Genomic DNA, 16,633 nt, shown 5'->3' with positions numbered 1-16,633 from the left:
ATGCTTGTTCGGCATCCTGGCCTCTTAGGTGTGGGGTGCCACAAGGCTCCATTCTGTCCCCCCTGCAGTTTAACATCTACATGAAGCCACTGGGAGAGGTTTGGGGTAGGGTGCCATCAACATGCTGATGACAAGGCAAGTATCACACCCTCTCAACAAGTCACACCCTCTCTAAAACTGCTTGTCAGATATAATCTTTTGCATTTAGAGGTAACATGGGACTCTGCAAGACCAGAGTCTTTAAGGGAGGCAGCTTCAAAGCTGAGGTTTTAACATCAAACTTGTCCTGCTCTGCACAGTGGAAAATTTTATCTTGTGCCACGAACACTGAAGAGCCCCATCTTTACTTGCAGTTCTTCGTACACCTGCACATAGCAAATTTTTCCCATATATAAATAATTTAGAGGTTTGTATGTATGAACAAACTGAAAATGTACAGAAAGGCAAGGACTGCGGGAACCTGTCTTTCACAAACGCCGCACAAATTCTGAAAAAAGTGGCTCTCTTCAGTTGATCCTTTTTCTATTTCCAGACTGACAGGGATGCCTCACATAGACAAGCTTCTCCAACAGGGGGAAAAGGCCAGCAAGCACAACCAAAACAGCGCTGCAAAGCCAATTTCTCACATTATAAGGAAATGAAAAATAAATATAATCCTGCAAGATAAACAAAGGGGGCTTTATCAAGGGCTGCAAGAGAAGGAAGAATTTTTATCGCCCACTGATAAGATCATTCACGATATAAGGTAGCTAGAAAATCCATATAGCCAGCCAGGATGGGAGAAAAGAGTCTCATTTTAAGAGGAAAACTGGATTTATAGAGGAGGAGGATGCGGTATATGACCTTCTGAATTGAATGCTCAATGTCTAGCAATGGTTTCTGGCATGTAATTTTTATCGCTGACTGCAACTTTTCACTCCTATTTTGAGGAAGGTAAGGCTGGTTTTCATACTAGGCTTCTACAGACACTCCCTCTGTACCTAAGGGAAAAAGAAACAGCTGTGTTCAGGCCCTAGTTTGTGACCTCCTTCAGCTCTCCCCTGATAGCACCATAGGTTGTATCCACAGATGAGAACTCTCAGCCCACCTACTCAGAGTCTTCTCTGGCCTCAAGAGAAAGGCGTCTAACTGTGAATGGAAGAGAACAATATGAGCTGCCCGCTGTGGGTGGCCCTTTGCAGCTTCAGCAACATCTCGAGCAGATCACTTGAAGCTGTTTCACAGCACCACTGGGCTCACAGAAGCTGCCTGAAATTAAGCTTTAATGCACTACTACAAGAGACAAGTGCGGGGGGGGGGTGTTGGCTTGCAATGATGTGGGGAAGAAAAAAATTATCTCACAGCAGCACCTAGACATTGCCCAAGGAGCCAAGGAGAGGGAGGTGAATTTTAAGTGGCTATCCCAGTGGAATTGCAAAGATGCCTTCCTTCAATTTGTCAGCAGCAGACAGACAAATGTACTGAAAGACAAAAATCCCCTTTGGAGATGAGGGAGAAGACATGATGCAACGGTTTAAGTATAAAGCTGGAGCCAGGAAGACCCAAGTTCCATTTCAACTTAGCCATAAAGTTCTCCGGGTGACCTCAGGCCAGTCACACTCTCTGTCTTTTTCCCCACCTACCTACCTACAAGGTTACGATGATGAAAACTTGTGAGGAGGAGAGAGAATCTTATACACTAATCTCAGCCTTAGGGGAGGGCAGCAAACTCTACATTAAACACATGCATTCCATTTCCTGCTCCTAAGGTTTTCACATGGAGGGAGATGAAGGTGTGAATGTGCTTTTGACCGTGCAGGGAATGATTTTCAGACAAGTAAATAAGTAGATGACAGTCCAATCAGGCTGGAATTTGGCAGGCCAGATACAGCATCTGACAAAATGCAAAAAAAGGGTGAAGAGAATCAAGGCTTCCATGTGTTACAGAGAAAAGCTTGACAAGATGCAATAGACTGGTGGGGGGGGGGGAAGAGAGAGGTAGAGCACATACTTTTCAAGCAGAATGTCCCAAATTCAATCCCTGGGATTTCCAGGTGGGGCCGAGAAGGAACCGTCTCTGAAACTACGGAGAGACACTGCTGGCCAGTGTAAACAATACTGAACTAGATGGAACAATTATCTGATTCCCTATAAGACAGTTTTTTGTGTCCCTTTGTCAACAACAAAAACCAAAATCTGCTGGACTGACTCTGGAAATTATCAACTTCCCAACCTCCTATCAACTATTGCTCACCTGCCAGAATACAGTTTTATTGGTTGGACTGATCAGCCATAGATGTATAGCCCTAATAGATGGCTAACATATTCCCCAACTATTTGAAATGACAGAAGATTTGTGGACAGACAATAAGACCCAAGAAACCTAAATCTAATTCCATGACACACAAATAGGTTAGACACAGCAAGATCCCAACAAATCTATTCCAGAGAAGAACCTTCTAGAAATCAGGTCTCAATGCACACTCTCAATCTAGGCACACTGAGAAGCACAACCTGCCTCTATAGTAAATGAACAACTGGTGGTTCAGAACTCATCACAGAAATCCTAAAGGAACATTAGTGAAATAGGGGCATAGAATTATTCAAACTGCACATTATTTCTGACAATGTACAGGAAAAATTTTGCAGGTCCAGAGACAAAAATGTCACTGGAGAAACAGGGCCCTTCTGAACATACTTTAAAAACCACTGCTGATTGCAGAACATTTCAGAATAAAGCAGGAAGTCTCTAAATAATCTGTCAAATCAAGTGATTGCTTCCAGTTTTTGATTACATGTTAATTTATTTACTCCCAAACAAAGCAATGTACAATTAAAACCCCCATTATCTCTTCAAGAGCATCTGTGAAATTGTTTGAAAGAGAATCTGAAACAAATTCATGCACAAAGCATTCTGCTGACAAAGCTGCTGGTCATTAAATACCATACTAGCAAATGGCTTGAGCCCCCACCAATCTGAGAGATCATCACCTCCCTCCCTCCTGTAGTATCCCTTCCCCCACAAATCAAGACAAAACAATGATGCTGTGTAGAGAGCAAATCTGCCTGGTTGTAAAAATTCTTGGAGGTCCCTAAAAGTCCGAACATGAGCGTGTTCCAGTAGCAATGTAATTCTTACCATAACCATAAGGAGACCCCTGCTGGATCATGCCAAAGACCCATCTAGTCTAGCTTCCTGTATCTCACAGTGGTCCACAGGACAGGGAGGCACATGATAGCAAGACACTTGCATCTCACTACCACTGCATCTGGCATTCTGAAGTAGCATTCTGGCATTCTATTTACCCTCACACCCCCAACAAAGACACCAGACTGTCACTAGGGTTTAACTTGAGCCACTTTATTAAACACAAGTGACCAATTTTTAAGACATGAAACCTACTAAACACATCATCCCTCCCTTGCCAGTCTGGGTAGGTGAAAAAAATTCCATCCACATGGTCAATTTGTATGACAGAAAAAAAAATTTCTACCCGGCCCTCATGATGAGCAATCAGCTAAACTTAGTCTGTACATACCCAACATGGCTTGTAAACCTGTGATGGAGTTTTCCTCCAGAAATCTATCCAAACCCATTTTGAAGGCATCTGGACCAGTCACCATCACCACATCCCGCAGCAAGGAGTTCCACAGACTATTATATTTTCTTTTGTCTGTTCTAACTCTCGGACACTCCGATGTTTTATACATCTATACTTTTATTCTGAGATCAAGATGAATGTTAAATAAGTTATTTTATATGTGTTTGTTTTTGTTACCAGACCAGTAATAATAAAATAATAATAATAATAACTTTATTTTTACCTCGCCTTTCTCCCCAAAGGGACTCAAGGCGGCTTACAACTGGTTAAAACAGATTTAAAACATAATTTAAAAAACAGATAAAAGCATATAACACATATCATAAAAACAGTAGTCAGATAAAAAGTAATCAGGTAAAAAGAGCATAGAGCAGCAAATCATAAAAGAATTAGGCCTGTACCAAGTATTTAAAAAATATAAAAAGGTGTTGAAAAGATGTTAAAAAGGCCGAGAACTCAGAAGGCTTGTTTAAACAGAAGGGTCTTCAGGCCTCACCGAAAAGTTTCAAGAGAGGGAGCCATTCTTAAGTCAAGGGGAAGGGAATTCCATAGCGTTGGTGCCACTACTGAGAAGGCCCTATTTCTTGCCACTGCCCCACCTACCTCCCTAGGCAGCGGCACTTGTAAAAAGGCCTTCTCTGATGACCTAAGAGGACGAGCCGGATTGTACGGGAGTAGGCGATCTCTAAGATACCCTGGCCCAGAGCAGTATAGGGTTTTAAAGGTCAAAACCAGCACCAGTACATTCAGTTGGGGTGGATGTGAACATACATATAAACCCATCCCTGAACTTACTGGGCAAGGCAGCGGAAAATTTTAAGGAACTTTATGCGCATTCTTAAATTAAAGGTGAACCCCACAAAGGAAAGGGAGCTCTCACATGTTATCTGGTGGCAAGCAAGCAAAGATTTTATTTACAGTATTTAAATGCAGTTCTGTGAAACAAACAAGGAGGTTCGCAGACAGTGCAGCCGCGGTTGAACTGTCACTGCCTGACATCCTGTCTTATCTGCCAAATTGCTCATTCGGTTTAGCAATTTTCACCTGCGCCTCCAGTTTATATATTCCAGCAGGGAATAAATATCAGTTTGCTTCAACCCATCTTCTACAGAGAACTCCCCAGCTCTTCTGCAAAGCACACAGACATCTACTTACCCCAAATACAACCCCACTTTGTGTAGCAGGCAGCTATTTTTAAGTTACTCTAGCTCAACTAAAGAAATACAACAACAGGAAATTTAGCTTAGGCTGAAAGAGATTTTTTTTTTTTTTTTAAAGGAGGGAAGAAGCATTCAAAGACAGAAGAACCAGATTTAAAAAGGAAAAAAAGAAATGAAATGTAACTATATTAGACATGTGCAGGTATGGTTTTGTGCAGCTTCAATATAGAATAGCACAAAGGCTTTGTTTCCCAGTATTATTCCTGCTTAGTTGCAAAGATCCAATCTAAGCTAACCCTGCATGCACACAGCACATGATTACTGCAGAGAGAACACAGTTATATGTCTTGCACATGGGGGGATGGCAGACCAGATGAATATTACTTTCTCAGCTGGAACTGATCTAGCTAACCTTTTCCTTTCTGAGGAAGGTGGTACAATTTATACACAAACAAAAAAGGGGGTAACATGGCAACCCGAACAAAGGAAGATGAAATTCTCAGCAGATTGTTCAGCCTTAGCTTAATATGCTTAGACAGTGCTTTCGAACAGAGGCTGCTCAGTTACCCCTCGGATGCACGTGAACAGCAGAATAAAATGTAGGATTTGCCACATGAGCCGCTTTGTCAAAAGATGTAGCCCACTGGGTTGGTGGGAAAAGCACACTAAAGAAAAACAACAACATTACAACGCAGAGAGAGAGAAAGAGAGAGAGAGAGAATCTGCAACCGCTACCAAACAATTTCAGATAGAATACTGTTTTTCATTTGGTAGAAGTAAAATATTCACCACCAACCCTACAATTAGCTGGAAAATTACAATAATTACAGCAATTTTGCATCCCATCTCCAATCTAATTAATAGATATATGATCTTGTCAACATGTAATAATCAGGCTCTGCAACTACCACAAAACTGGAGGGGTTTTATGAGCTGAATAGAAGTTGAACAGTAAGAAGGTAATTATTTAAAATCCTGAGAATACCATTTGTATGCCATGCTTCACTTCACACGTTAAAAAGGAAATACAATAGGGATATTATTTCTATTTTCAAAGTATATTTAAATCAGGTATTTGAAATCAGCTTGCTTTAATGTCGAGCTACATTGCGCGTGTGGCTTCAATTACCCATGGGGAGAAGCATCCTAAAGAACAAAAACTATTCCACTAAGAAAGGAAAGGAATTCTTTTAAGTGGTACATAGAACATTGCTTTTGATTTTCTAGGATATCTATGCCAAAATATTTCATACATTTTTTTCTTCTGCCTAGCTGTCATGCAAATACATTTCCTAAGTTAGCATCTTTAATCAGTTCTCCTCAATGAACAACATTCAGAGTTTTCAGTACAGATGGCAGGTCACCCTATGGCTAAGGGAGATGCATGATGACGCACCTACATTTAAGCTCATCACTTATGAAAATGGGATTGAAAAAAAGTTGCTATGGTCCAACCCTCTATTACAAGACAATGCACCCTGAAGGTTGTGAAACATCAGCCTACGCAACACTTTGTACCACAAGCACTGAATGCGTGACCTTTGTGAGTTTCCAGGGGTATCTGTCTACCTGAAAAAGCAAAAGAAAGAGGCAAACTAAAAAAAAAAGTGTGAAATCCAAACCATGGAATTTAATATGAAATTACATCTCTATAAGACCAACATGTTTCAGCATGCTGCCTTTGTCTGGGGCACAAAGAAAATGTCTTCTGATAGTATGTGGGAATCCATGTTACCTTATAAAGTATGCTACTACTGGAAGAGATTTACTTTGTATCACAGAAGAAAGTAACTCTCCAAAAATATGTTGGTCTAGAGAGGACCATTTTGCAGATTTCCTCTTTTTACTTCACCACTAATCTGGTGGAAACAAGACTGATAGTGTACTTTAGTGTGAACCAGCAAGGTAGCTCTATGAATGTCCTAATGGGACTAAGATCGCAATCCTAACCCCTTATGTCAGTGCTTTCCAGCACTGACATAAGGGCAATGCAGTTCTGAGGTAAGGGAACAAACATTCCCTTACTTTGTGGAGGCCTCTGTGAGTGACACCCAACTGCAGGATGCAGCACATGACCCATTGGCTGGAAAGCACTGACATAAGGGGTTAGGACTGCACCCTAAGAAGCATACAGGGACCCTTTCCTGGTCCTCATATTGCAATCTGTATGACACAAGTTGCTGTCTTTACTGAGTAGCATTTCTCAAATATTACAACTCAGAAAGGAAAGGGGTTTGTTTTTCAAATATTGACAAGTAGTGCCATTTGAAACATACCTTTTGGACAAACCCTCACCTTTTCCATAGATCTGCTAAGCTGCGTTTCTGGGGTGTGGGTGGCCTGGGATTGTCTATAAACTCACTTAAATTTTGTCTCTTCACTATCTTGGGGAAGCTCAAACCATGTGTTTCACTGAGGTGGAGCTGTAATCAGGATGGACAACCAACCCTAATGCTAGATTATACGTGTTGGCACTCATGAGCCAACAAGAGGTAAGAATTCAAGCTCAGATCATCCCTATATTCTTAGGTATCTGTGCCCTATGTAAAATTGTACACAGAAAACCAATTTTTCTTCTTGCTCCGGAATCCCTTACTGCAGGGATTCATGAAGTCTATTTTGTAAAACAGTCCAAGACTAAGCTCTAAAATTCCTATGAGGCCTGGGATGTAGTAATTGGTTGTTATTAAGCTGTGTTGTAATCAATAAATCTGCTTTTAATTGATATTGCTGCTTGGAAGCAACCTCCCCAGGGTGGATAAGACTTGAGAGATAAGCACCAGGAGAGGTTTCCCTCTCCTGGTGCTAAAGGGGGAAGGGCGTGAACACCCCTTCTCCCTTACTCCCCCCAGGGAAGTTCAAATTTGACCTGGGCCTATTTTGGATCTAACACAGTGCTACCAGTTTTGGTGGTAACAAAACTGTTCTCTGTTCTTTGCAACATGGAGCACCATGCTTGGAGTACTCACACTGAGATTCTGGTCCACTGAGATTTTTGTTGCCCCTTGAATCATCACATGATATTTTACATGAAAGAAGACAAGAAAATCCTCTATGACATTCATACAACTCGTGCAGCAAAAGCACCTGCTATTTAAAAAGCCATTTTTCAAAACTTTTCCTCTTGTCTTTCCAGGTCAAAAATGCTACTCAGAAAACTACAACCTGTAAATTGTAAGCCTGAATGTTTGGCTACCTTACATTTGGTGATGCAACACACACAAACACAGCTAGGTGTTCAACACTGTTCATAAGCAACATATTAAAAACAGAAAGGCAGAAGCTTATTTACTTGCCTGCCTCAAACATTCACCTCATTTCTGAACTTTAATCAGTTTTCGATAAAGACACATAATGAATCATACTCCCAGTGGCATGAAAGGGTAACAGAAGCTGGCATCCAGGTAAATGAAGATGAACTGTGCAGAGGCACAGGGAGCTTTTACTCACTTGTGCGAAGGACTGAAGGTGTGACCTCAATTTCACTTGTTGCTTGATAAGGCTGGAAGGCTGGCACAGTGTTGGCACCCAGCTCGCTGCCAAAGATCTCAGGACTCTGGGTTCCAGTGGAGCTGGCACTGGTGCCATCTCCCCCATGATGCGGGTCTTGCTCGTCAAATACAGCTACAAGCTGTGAACAGCAAAATTAATCTATCATTAGATGAGGGAATGACACTGAAATGCATCATCATAAATCAGTCACATTAAACACAGAAGACAATTTATCAGTTGATGAACCAAAAGTCTTGCACCAAGAAATCATGCCAATATGCCACCTGGGTAACTAAGATTTTTCCGATTCAAACATGTAAAAGGCCCTTGGATTAAGTTGAAGAATCTGAGATGCACCCATCCCTTGAACATTTCTGTTCTATTGTTCCCTGGGCTTGTCCCACATTAGTGACAATATGCCTAAACTCTTCTACTTGAGTTGGTTCCTGTAGAGTTAGAGTTTTCAATCAGGAATCTGATGCTGTATCACCTCCGTTTGTGAATGTTCAAGTAACAGTAGCCCATGGATGGAAGACTTTAGTCCAGTGGTTCCCAAACTTTTTTGACTGGCAGCTCCCTTGACCTACTGGGTCAGTGGCCACAGCTCCCCATTAGGGCTACAGTCCTATACATTGCATAGGATGGCAGGTTTTTCATGAGGATTCTTCGGCTCCCCAGTTGGTTTCTGGGATTCCATGGGGAGCCACAGCTCAAAGTTTGGGAACCACTGCTTTAGTCCCATGGAGACAAACATTCAAGGGGCTTATCCAGAGTACCCACATTTAGCCCAACTCCCTGCCAACAACTTTTATCTGGTCCCCACTTCCTGCATGTTTAAGGAGACCTCTTCTCTGTGGCTGTAACAATGGAACTTTAAGCTATCACATCATAAACAGGACATCTAAGAGTGAATTCAGCCCTCAAAACAAAACTGTTCCTAACAGAAATGCAACACAGGTGATGAAGCACGTAATTTTCATTTTTGTCTAGAGCACATAAAGAGAGGAGGCTAGCTCTGACATTTGTCTACATAAGGAATACCACAGTTATCCTATCATTAGTGACATCAGCTGATGCAGCTACTCTCACAAGTAGCCCTGCAAGGTAGAGATGTAATATTACCCTCAATTTTCAAATAGAAAACCGAAAATGAGAAAACGAAAATGACTCGCTGAAGATGACACAGGAACCTTTTTAAAAGCAAGATAATTGATCCCATTTCTCCCAATTGTCAGACAGTAACTGTGACAGCTGAAATAGCAGTGCATGTAAGAAGGCAACAGCAGAAGCGTAAAATTCTGGAAATTCTTCAACCATAAAGAAAAACAGGGAGAAGCTTGCCAAAAAAAAAAAAAATACCCTAACATTAACCTTGGTAAAACTGAAATACATGCAACACTTTCTTATCAAATCTTAAAAAACAACTTACTAACTTTGAATCTTAGATCTAACAGCACTGCATCAGTATGAATTGACTGGGAGAATATTTTAAAACCCCACTGTTAGAAGTATTCTGTACTAATTCTGAAGTCCATCTTCTGAAAATAAAAATATTTCATTTGCTGATTTTTGTTCTACATGTTCATTTCATCACTTAGAAACAAATTGGGAACACGCGTTCCTGCTCTCATTTTTTCCAGTGGTCTCTGTCTTTACATCACTATGCAAGAGAGAAAAGATTATCATCCTCAGGGTTTTGTATATATCTGTAAAAACAGGTGGTAGTACTTGTACAGACATCCCACAATATTACAAATGCCACCAAATATCCTACAGTCATGTTTTAATACTTTCTAAATAGTGCGCATCTCCAATATCACTTCATTGGCCAACTCCCAAGAGAGATAATCCCTGTCTTTGTATGAGACCAGGCTTTCTATGACCAGACACAATAAACAGCAGCCATAAAAACAGATTCTTGTAACTAGAGTTTGACAGATAAATTCCTGTAATGGTAGTTAATTGTATCATAATATAAACTCCTTAAATCTGTTCTTGTTACCAGACAATAAGTGTGGAGAAAATGCCATCCCCCTACCTATTCTTAAGATCTGCAAGTTAATGATTTGAAATGGATGCATCTACTACCACAACAGCAGTGGCATAGCTAGTGAGGGGTGGGGGTTGGTCTGTCATAGGTGCCAGTCTTGGAGGGTACACACCACAAGTGACCAAAAGAAATAAAATTGCGGGTTTTAGGAATAATACCATCATGTCATATACCATTCGATGTGGAATTTACAACAGAATACAATGAAAAAAACCAAAGTGAAATATCTCCATTCTATCAAAAGTTATGGCTAACAAACCAGAAAACATAAATGCATGGAACCCAATGGAAAGTGAAACTGAGCCATATCATGCGTTTATTTGTATGTGAACGTGCTTTAGTCATCAGAAAGGGCAAACACCCTAGTGACCAAAACTGTGGAAATTGTGGCTTTTAGGAATAGTACCATCATGTTATATACCATTTGATGCAGAATTTCACCCACTGCTTGAAGGGAAATATTTACTGCATTTATTTGGTGATCATTTATATTATTCATTTCATATCACGACTATTACTATCTCAGTCTCACCTATCTCACAGGGTAGTTGTGAGGACAAAATAAGGGGAGGAACCATGCACACCACCTTCCTTAGAGGAAGGGAGGTATAAAAATGTGAAAAAAAATTAATTGTGCCATATGGTGTGACAAAAATTTATGGGCCCCGAGCATCAATGACCTAGGTACACCGCTGCATGACAGTATAAGTGTACAACATACTGAATAAAAACTGATTGTAGGATGTGGATGGGAGAGGGCAGAGGAAGGCAACACTGCTGTTCTATGTGACTTCCCCATTAGCTACAATAGTGGGTCTTTATGAGAACAAACAAGACCCACTATCTTCATCCCTTGCTTGAGCTGGATTCTGAGGCTATCAGCACATTGCACATGCTAATGATCTGTCTGCAGGCCAACCACATTCACCAATCTCTGTGGAAATGAGGAAACAACCACCACTCTTCCTTGTAGTCTATGTTAACTCAAGGATACTGTACAGCACACTGCTAGCACCAGAACAAGAAATCCTAAGATTTGAATTTGATTTTCCCTGAAAATTTCCCAAATTGGTCTCAGAAGGTGATGAATGAAATCCAAACTCAAACAATATTATATAGGCTATAAACTTTTACATAATCTATCCCAGCTAAACAAAATTTAGAAGAGGAACAATATCACAGAAGACGTTAACACAGGCACGACAATGCGAACAAAAGCAGGAAATTCACCCACATTATGGAAACGGCAGCAGGTAGAAGCAAGCAAGGTAGAACACACCAAGGTTGCTACTGAGCTAAAGGATCAGGAGAGCTTAAGCCACTGAGCCAAGTCATATGTGACTGGGAAAGGTCAAAACAGCACACTCAAATGTCACCCATCAATCTCAGTTGAGCCGATCTCTTCCACGCACAAAATATAGCAGTCACTTGAACGTAAGCAAAATTCAACCAATGTACATTTTTAAAAAGTACTTTTTTAAAAAAGGCTTGTATGTAGACAAATTTCTGAACTGGATAATCATCTATTTTTGCTTGGGCTCCATAAACAATAAAGATCAAGGTTGGGAGGGAGGGGGAAGTAACCACTGAAATTGAGCATTGGGATCAACCTTGCCAAGATGCAACAGATTCCCACAAATATCAGTCCTACAATATATTGTCACACCACCCACTGCTAGTCTGAGAAACCACCCATAAAGTTCCCACGACTCACTGGTAGGTCCTAGCCCACCTTTTTTGTATGTGGGTGTGTGAAAAGCTAAAGTCCTTAATGAACTTAGCAAAAATGAAATATTTGGCTAGAGATTCCCAGAAAGAACTGCATCTTAATGTCCAGGCTGATAATAGAGTGAAGCCAATTTTATAATTACGGTACAGTGTTCTCCAAGGAGTAATTATTGTTATGAAGCAATATCTAAAAATAGTAATAAGTTATGCCTTCTTATGTTTCACTTGTGAAATTGCTCTAAGCAATTTTGAAGAAAAGTTGAATAGCAATATAAGACAAAGAATGTGCAGTTCAGTTCAGGTGAAAATCAACATTCCTTACATGTTCTTAAACTTAGGAGAGTTAAATGTTCTTAACTTAGACTTATCCAATTTGGATAAGTCACAAGGTCTTTTCATACACCATTCTTCTTGCATCTGCTGAATATCACCCTAACTAGATCGTCATTGTTGAAGGTGCAGCGTCCTCTTTGGGTCATCAGTTGGCAACCATTGCCCTCTGCTGTCATTTCTGCTGACAAACCATCTATCAGCAAGTACCAATTTTCAGTGCAATTACAGAAAAAGCCAAGCCTAATTTGTATCAAGACAGGGGAAATACCCTGAAAAGATCTGAAGAAGATACTTCAAACTTGATTCCCTCCCTCACTCTGACATGACTCGGTTATGAAGTTTGCCCCTCCAATTACAATCCATTCTACAAAAGTTGATAGTCAAACCTTCCTTGATTTGCAGTACACCCATTACTGCAAATTGCCTCCGGTCTTCTCAATACTCCAAGTAGCTAGCCTACAACCAAAGTATTATTCATTGGCTGCCCATCTTCTGAAAATTAACATTTATTTCATGTTTCTTGTTTGATCTTCTACAATCTGCGCTGTGACTTACAGTGCTGACAGCACAACCCTTCCTTATAAAAATTTTCAATTCCAGCGAAAAGCACCTTGAGAAGTCATATTTTCACACACCCTCCAGAAAATAAAGAATAAACTAAACCTTATTCATGTTATGAGCTACCGACAGACTGCTCGCTTTCACAGTAATGTTTTGACACATTGAGGTTATACAACGTAAAAATAGGTTAGCAATACTATAAGGCTACAGACTGAACAAAATGATCCAAGAGCCTTCCTTTTTTTGAAGAAGAAGGTCTTTGCTGTGGAATGTATGGGGTAAAAAATAAAAACCCGAATGTTTCTAATATCTTTCAAAATGAAGCAGGTTGATGTTAATGCAATGGGGAGATGGGAGAAAACTGTGACAGAATCAAAATGCTTACTGAATCGAAGACACCACGTTCAACACAGAACAGTCCTATGAGTGTCTACTCCATAGTAAATCCCATTACGTTCACTTGATCTAAGTGGACATAACATTGCAGACTTATTCCTGGCCTGCACAGGAATCATTGCCTTTGCATTATAGAAACCCACTGCAACCAAATATCTCCTTAACCAGACAAAACAAAATGGTAGACTGTGTACTTATGCCACAAGTCACATAGTGGGTAGGGTTGGTCAGATACTTCATTCAAGCACCCATATACTTTTTCTTTTAAGTATATAAAAGAACTTTTCACCCATATAATTTTTCTTTTATGCTATGGTAACTAGAATGATATAGCTACAACTTTGTGGTTACATCCGATAATGATCAAATTAGAACTTTCTCTGTACTTAATATTAAAACATGAAAAGACAGAATGTATGCAACCTTTATCTACTATAAGTTTTTCACGTTTATTCCACCCTCCTTCCAAGGAGCTCAGGGTGGTGTACATAGTTCTTTCCCTCCTTTTGTCCTCATAACAAAGGCAGGTGAGCCTGAGCGATACTGACTGACCAAGATCACTCAAGAAGCTTCATGGTTGAGCAGGGATTTGAATCTGATTCTTCCAGAATGAGGTCCAATCCAGAACCACTACACCATCCTGGTAAAATTGCTTGTAACAAGTTCTTGATTTGATTATGCAATGTCACCCTAGATAAAGGCTTTTAAGGGCAAACTACATTCAAGTACTGTATCCTAACACTAGTTCACCTTAAAAGTAGGAAGCAGATTTCATTTTTGATGTTAAGGTACACAATTACTTAATAGCCCACCTTATCCTTAAGAAACAAGTGGGCAGTCACTGCTCTCATTCATCTTCAAAACAGCTTACTGATTTGGCCTCTGCTAATCTCATTTTACTGTTAGAAGACTGAGGCTTGAGCTACCTAAATGACTTGGGCCAATGCCCCCACAATACCAAATTTACAGTTTGAAACAAGTTATCAATGGCAAAAATCCAAGAGAGCACATGGAGCAACATTGGCTCAGCCGACATTGGTAAGGCACTTGGCTGCTGTCCTTGGATCACCATCTTGCTCAAATGGTAATGACATTTGGGCATGAAATGCAGTGCCAAACCACCAGTGGATTACTGCCAAAACTAATTTAATTAAGAGGCTTAAATTCCAGGTCACATGCATGCAGTGGCAGCTAGGGATAGAATTTAGAAGCAGGATAGGTCTTGTGGGTGCTTGTAAAACTAGCAAACAGCACCAGAGTCATAAGATCTGCACCAGACTTCACCCGTCAAATCCTTGCTGTTGCTGTGCCAATCTCAGAAGAAATTCACTGACTTCATTAAATATTGCCCCTTTTCAGAAAAACAAACAACTGCTTCTCTACCAAAATCGCAACCTGCAATGGGAGGGGAAGAAAACAAAACAAAACACTGAGATAGAATGAGGGGAGGGGAAACTACCATTAACTATATACACCTCATTTATTCTGGACGTTCTGGGAGCGCCAGCGACAGGGCCAGACTCGATTGTACATATGTTCTTTTTATGATGTTGCATTTAGTGACAGAAAAGACTCCCCTTCCCTTTACAAGAGCTAAGAGATAGGAAGGAACAAGGCCATGGACAGTTCTAAAAAAAAATAACAAGGAGCTCTTTGTTCTTTGCACCTGGAAACAAACAGGAAACCAATGAAAGGATTTAAGTAAGGGTTAGTTTAGGTTACTGTAATAAAGGAGATGAATGACCCCAAAAAGCAGAAGCCCGGGGTGGAAAAAGGCATTCAAAGTAGACAGGATGGAGAGTGTTTCAATTAATGTAGAAGTTACATTTTAGAAAAAGGAAAAATCATCCCAACTTGTGTGTTAACGCACACCAAGGACGTATAGGTAAGTGAAACTTATTACAAATGAAATGCTATTTACAAAGGTGTACATTTGTACATCACACACTTAAGTTGGGCAAGTTGATGTTTGCCATAACAGCCTGAACCTAGCAACATAGGGCAGCGGGTCTCATGAGCCACTGTCAGTGGTCCCCACTGTGATGGAGCGAAAGCTGTGTACTGTAGTATGCTTTGGAGCAACAGGTACAAATGGCCAGCAGCTCCATGCATGTGCCAGAACTGCCCTGACACTCCACCAATGCAGGTAAGGTGGCAGAGGAGGCAGTTCATGGGAACTTCAGGCTGGGGGGCATGTTGAGTGCAGTCAGGGTGGATCTCAATGACAGCACTGATGTCCTGTGTTCCCAGCCTGGGCCCAACATTCCCTCTTGGACTTACTTGGATGTATGCCAGCAAAAGAGCTCAGGCCCATTGGGGATCAGGGAGCAGTGGAGTAGGTCATAAAAGTTATGTACTTACTGCTCTGCTGTTGCCTGGTCCCCAGCTAGCCCATAGTATGATGTACAGGTTGCATCAGCGCCATTGCATTCTCTGGGCCAGCTCAAGATAGGATTGGGTCACATGTTCAGTTAACAACGGGGTGGCCAACCTTTCAATTTTAGGGCACCTGGACATAGAGGAGAATTTCAGCAGGTACAGCTTGTCATCTATGACAAGGTCACATGCATGCAGTGGCAGCATCTATGAGATGACAAACCGCATCTGCTGCAATTCCTGATTCTATAGAATTGTTAAAGGGCCAGGAGCCCTAAAGTTTAAAAGTTGGCCAGCCCGAGTTAACAGATCTTTCGTGTTCTGTTGTTTGAGAAACAGGAGAAGATATTGGGAAGCTCTGATTATACAAGTCTTTGCCTTCCAAAAGCAACATGTTTTCCTAAACAGGGATCACTGTTCTTGCCTTCCATACCAACGTCTAACATATTTGTTTTGAACAACTTTCTCAGTGCTGTTTTCCAGGTAAGTCAACAGATGAAAAAGAAGCAGACATTTTCAACTCAGCTACCCAATTGGATCTTCTCTCTCTTTAGCTCTGTGCAATTTCTCTTCCCAAGAGAAAACGTGCCATAAAAACTAACTTGTTTTACACATCCTGGGATAGTCATTAAATTGTCACATGCCTCCTGCTGACTCAAATGAATCAAGTTCCCAGGATTCTTCATTCTGAGACAAAAAAAATGTACAATAATCCAGGAACTCTATAACTTATTGCAGTATGTCACAGCATGAATTTCTCTGTGACCATGACTACATCAGAGGAAGCAACCACACCGAACTAATCATACTTGGTGCAAGAACTGAATGGCTTTTTGGGACACTGGTCACGCACACATCAATCACCCAAGCGAGACTGCTTCTTTTTCCAAAGCATAGGGAAGAATGCCACAAAAATTATTCCTATTTGCATTATTCAGTGAATTAAAAAATATAGC

At 40.8% G+C, this 16,633-nt stretch overlaps 1 protein-coding gene across 4 annotated transcripts in view; it reads right to left on the bottom strand.

Annotated features, from left to right (window-relative positions):
* Positions 1–16,633, bottom strand: part of PARD3 (par-3 family cell polarity regulator) — a 647,691-nt gene that overhangs the window by 404,075 nt on the left and 226,983 nt on the right. For all 4 annotated transcript variants that reach the window (XM_066627797.1, XM_066627794.1, XM_066627795.1 and 1 more), the window contains exon 3: positions 8,192–8,372. In XM_066627797.1, the coding sequence (XP_066483894.1) occupies positions 8,192–8,372 (181 nt within the window). The remainder of the gene's footprint in view (positions 1–8,191; positions 8,373–16,633) is intronic.

This window comes from Tiliqua scincoides, chromosome 5 (assembly GCF_035046505.1).
Source record: "Tiliqua scincoides isolate rTilSci1 chromosome 5, rTilSci1.hap2, whole genome shotgun sequence".
In the NCBI taxonomy this organism is placed as follows: domain Eukaryota; kingdom Metazoa; phylum Chordata; class Lepidosauria; order Squamata; family Scincidae; genus Tiliqua; species Tiliqua scincoides.
This window is presented reverse-complemented; position numbering and strand designations above follow the sequence as displayed.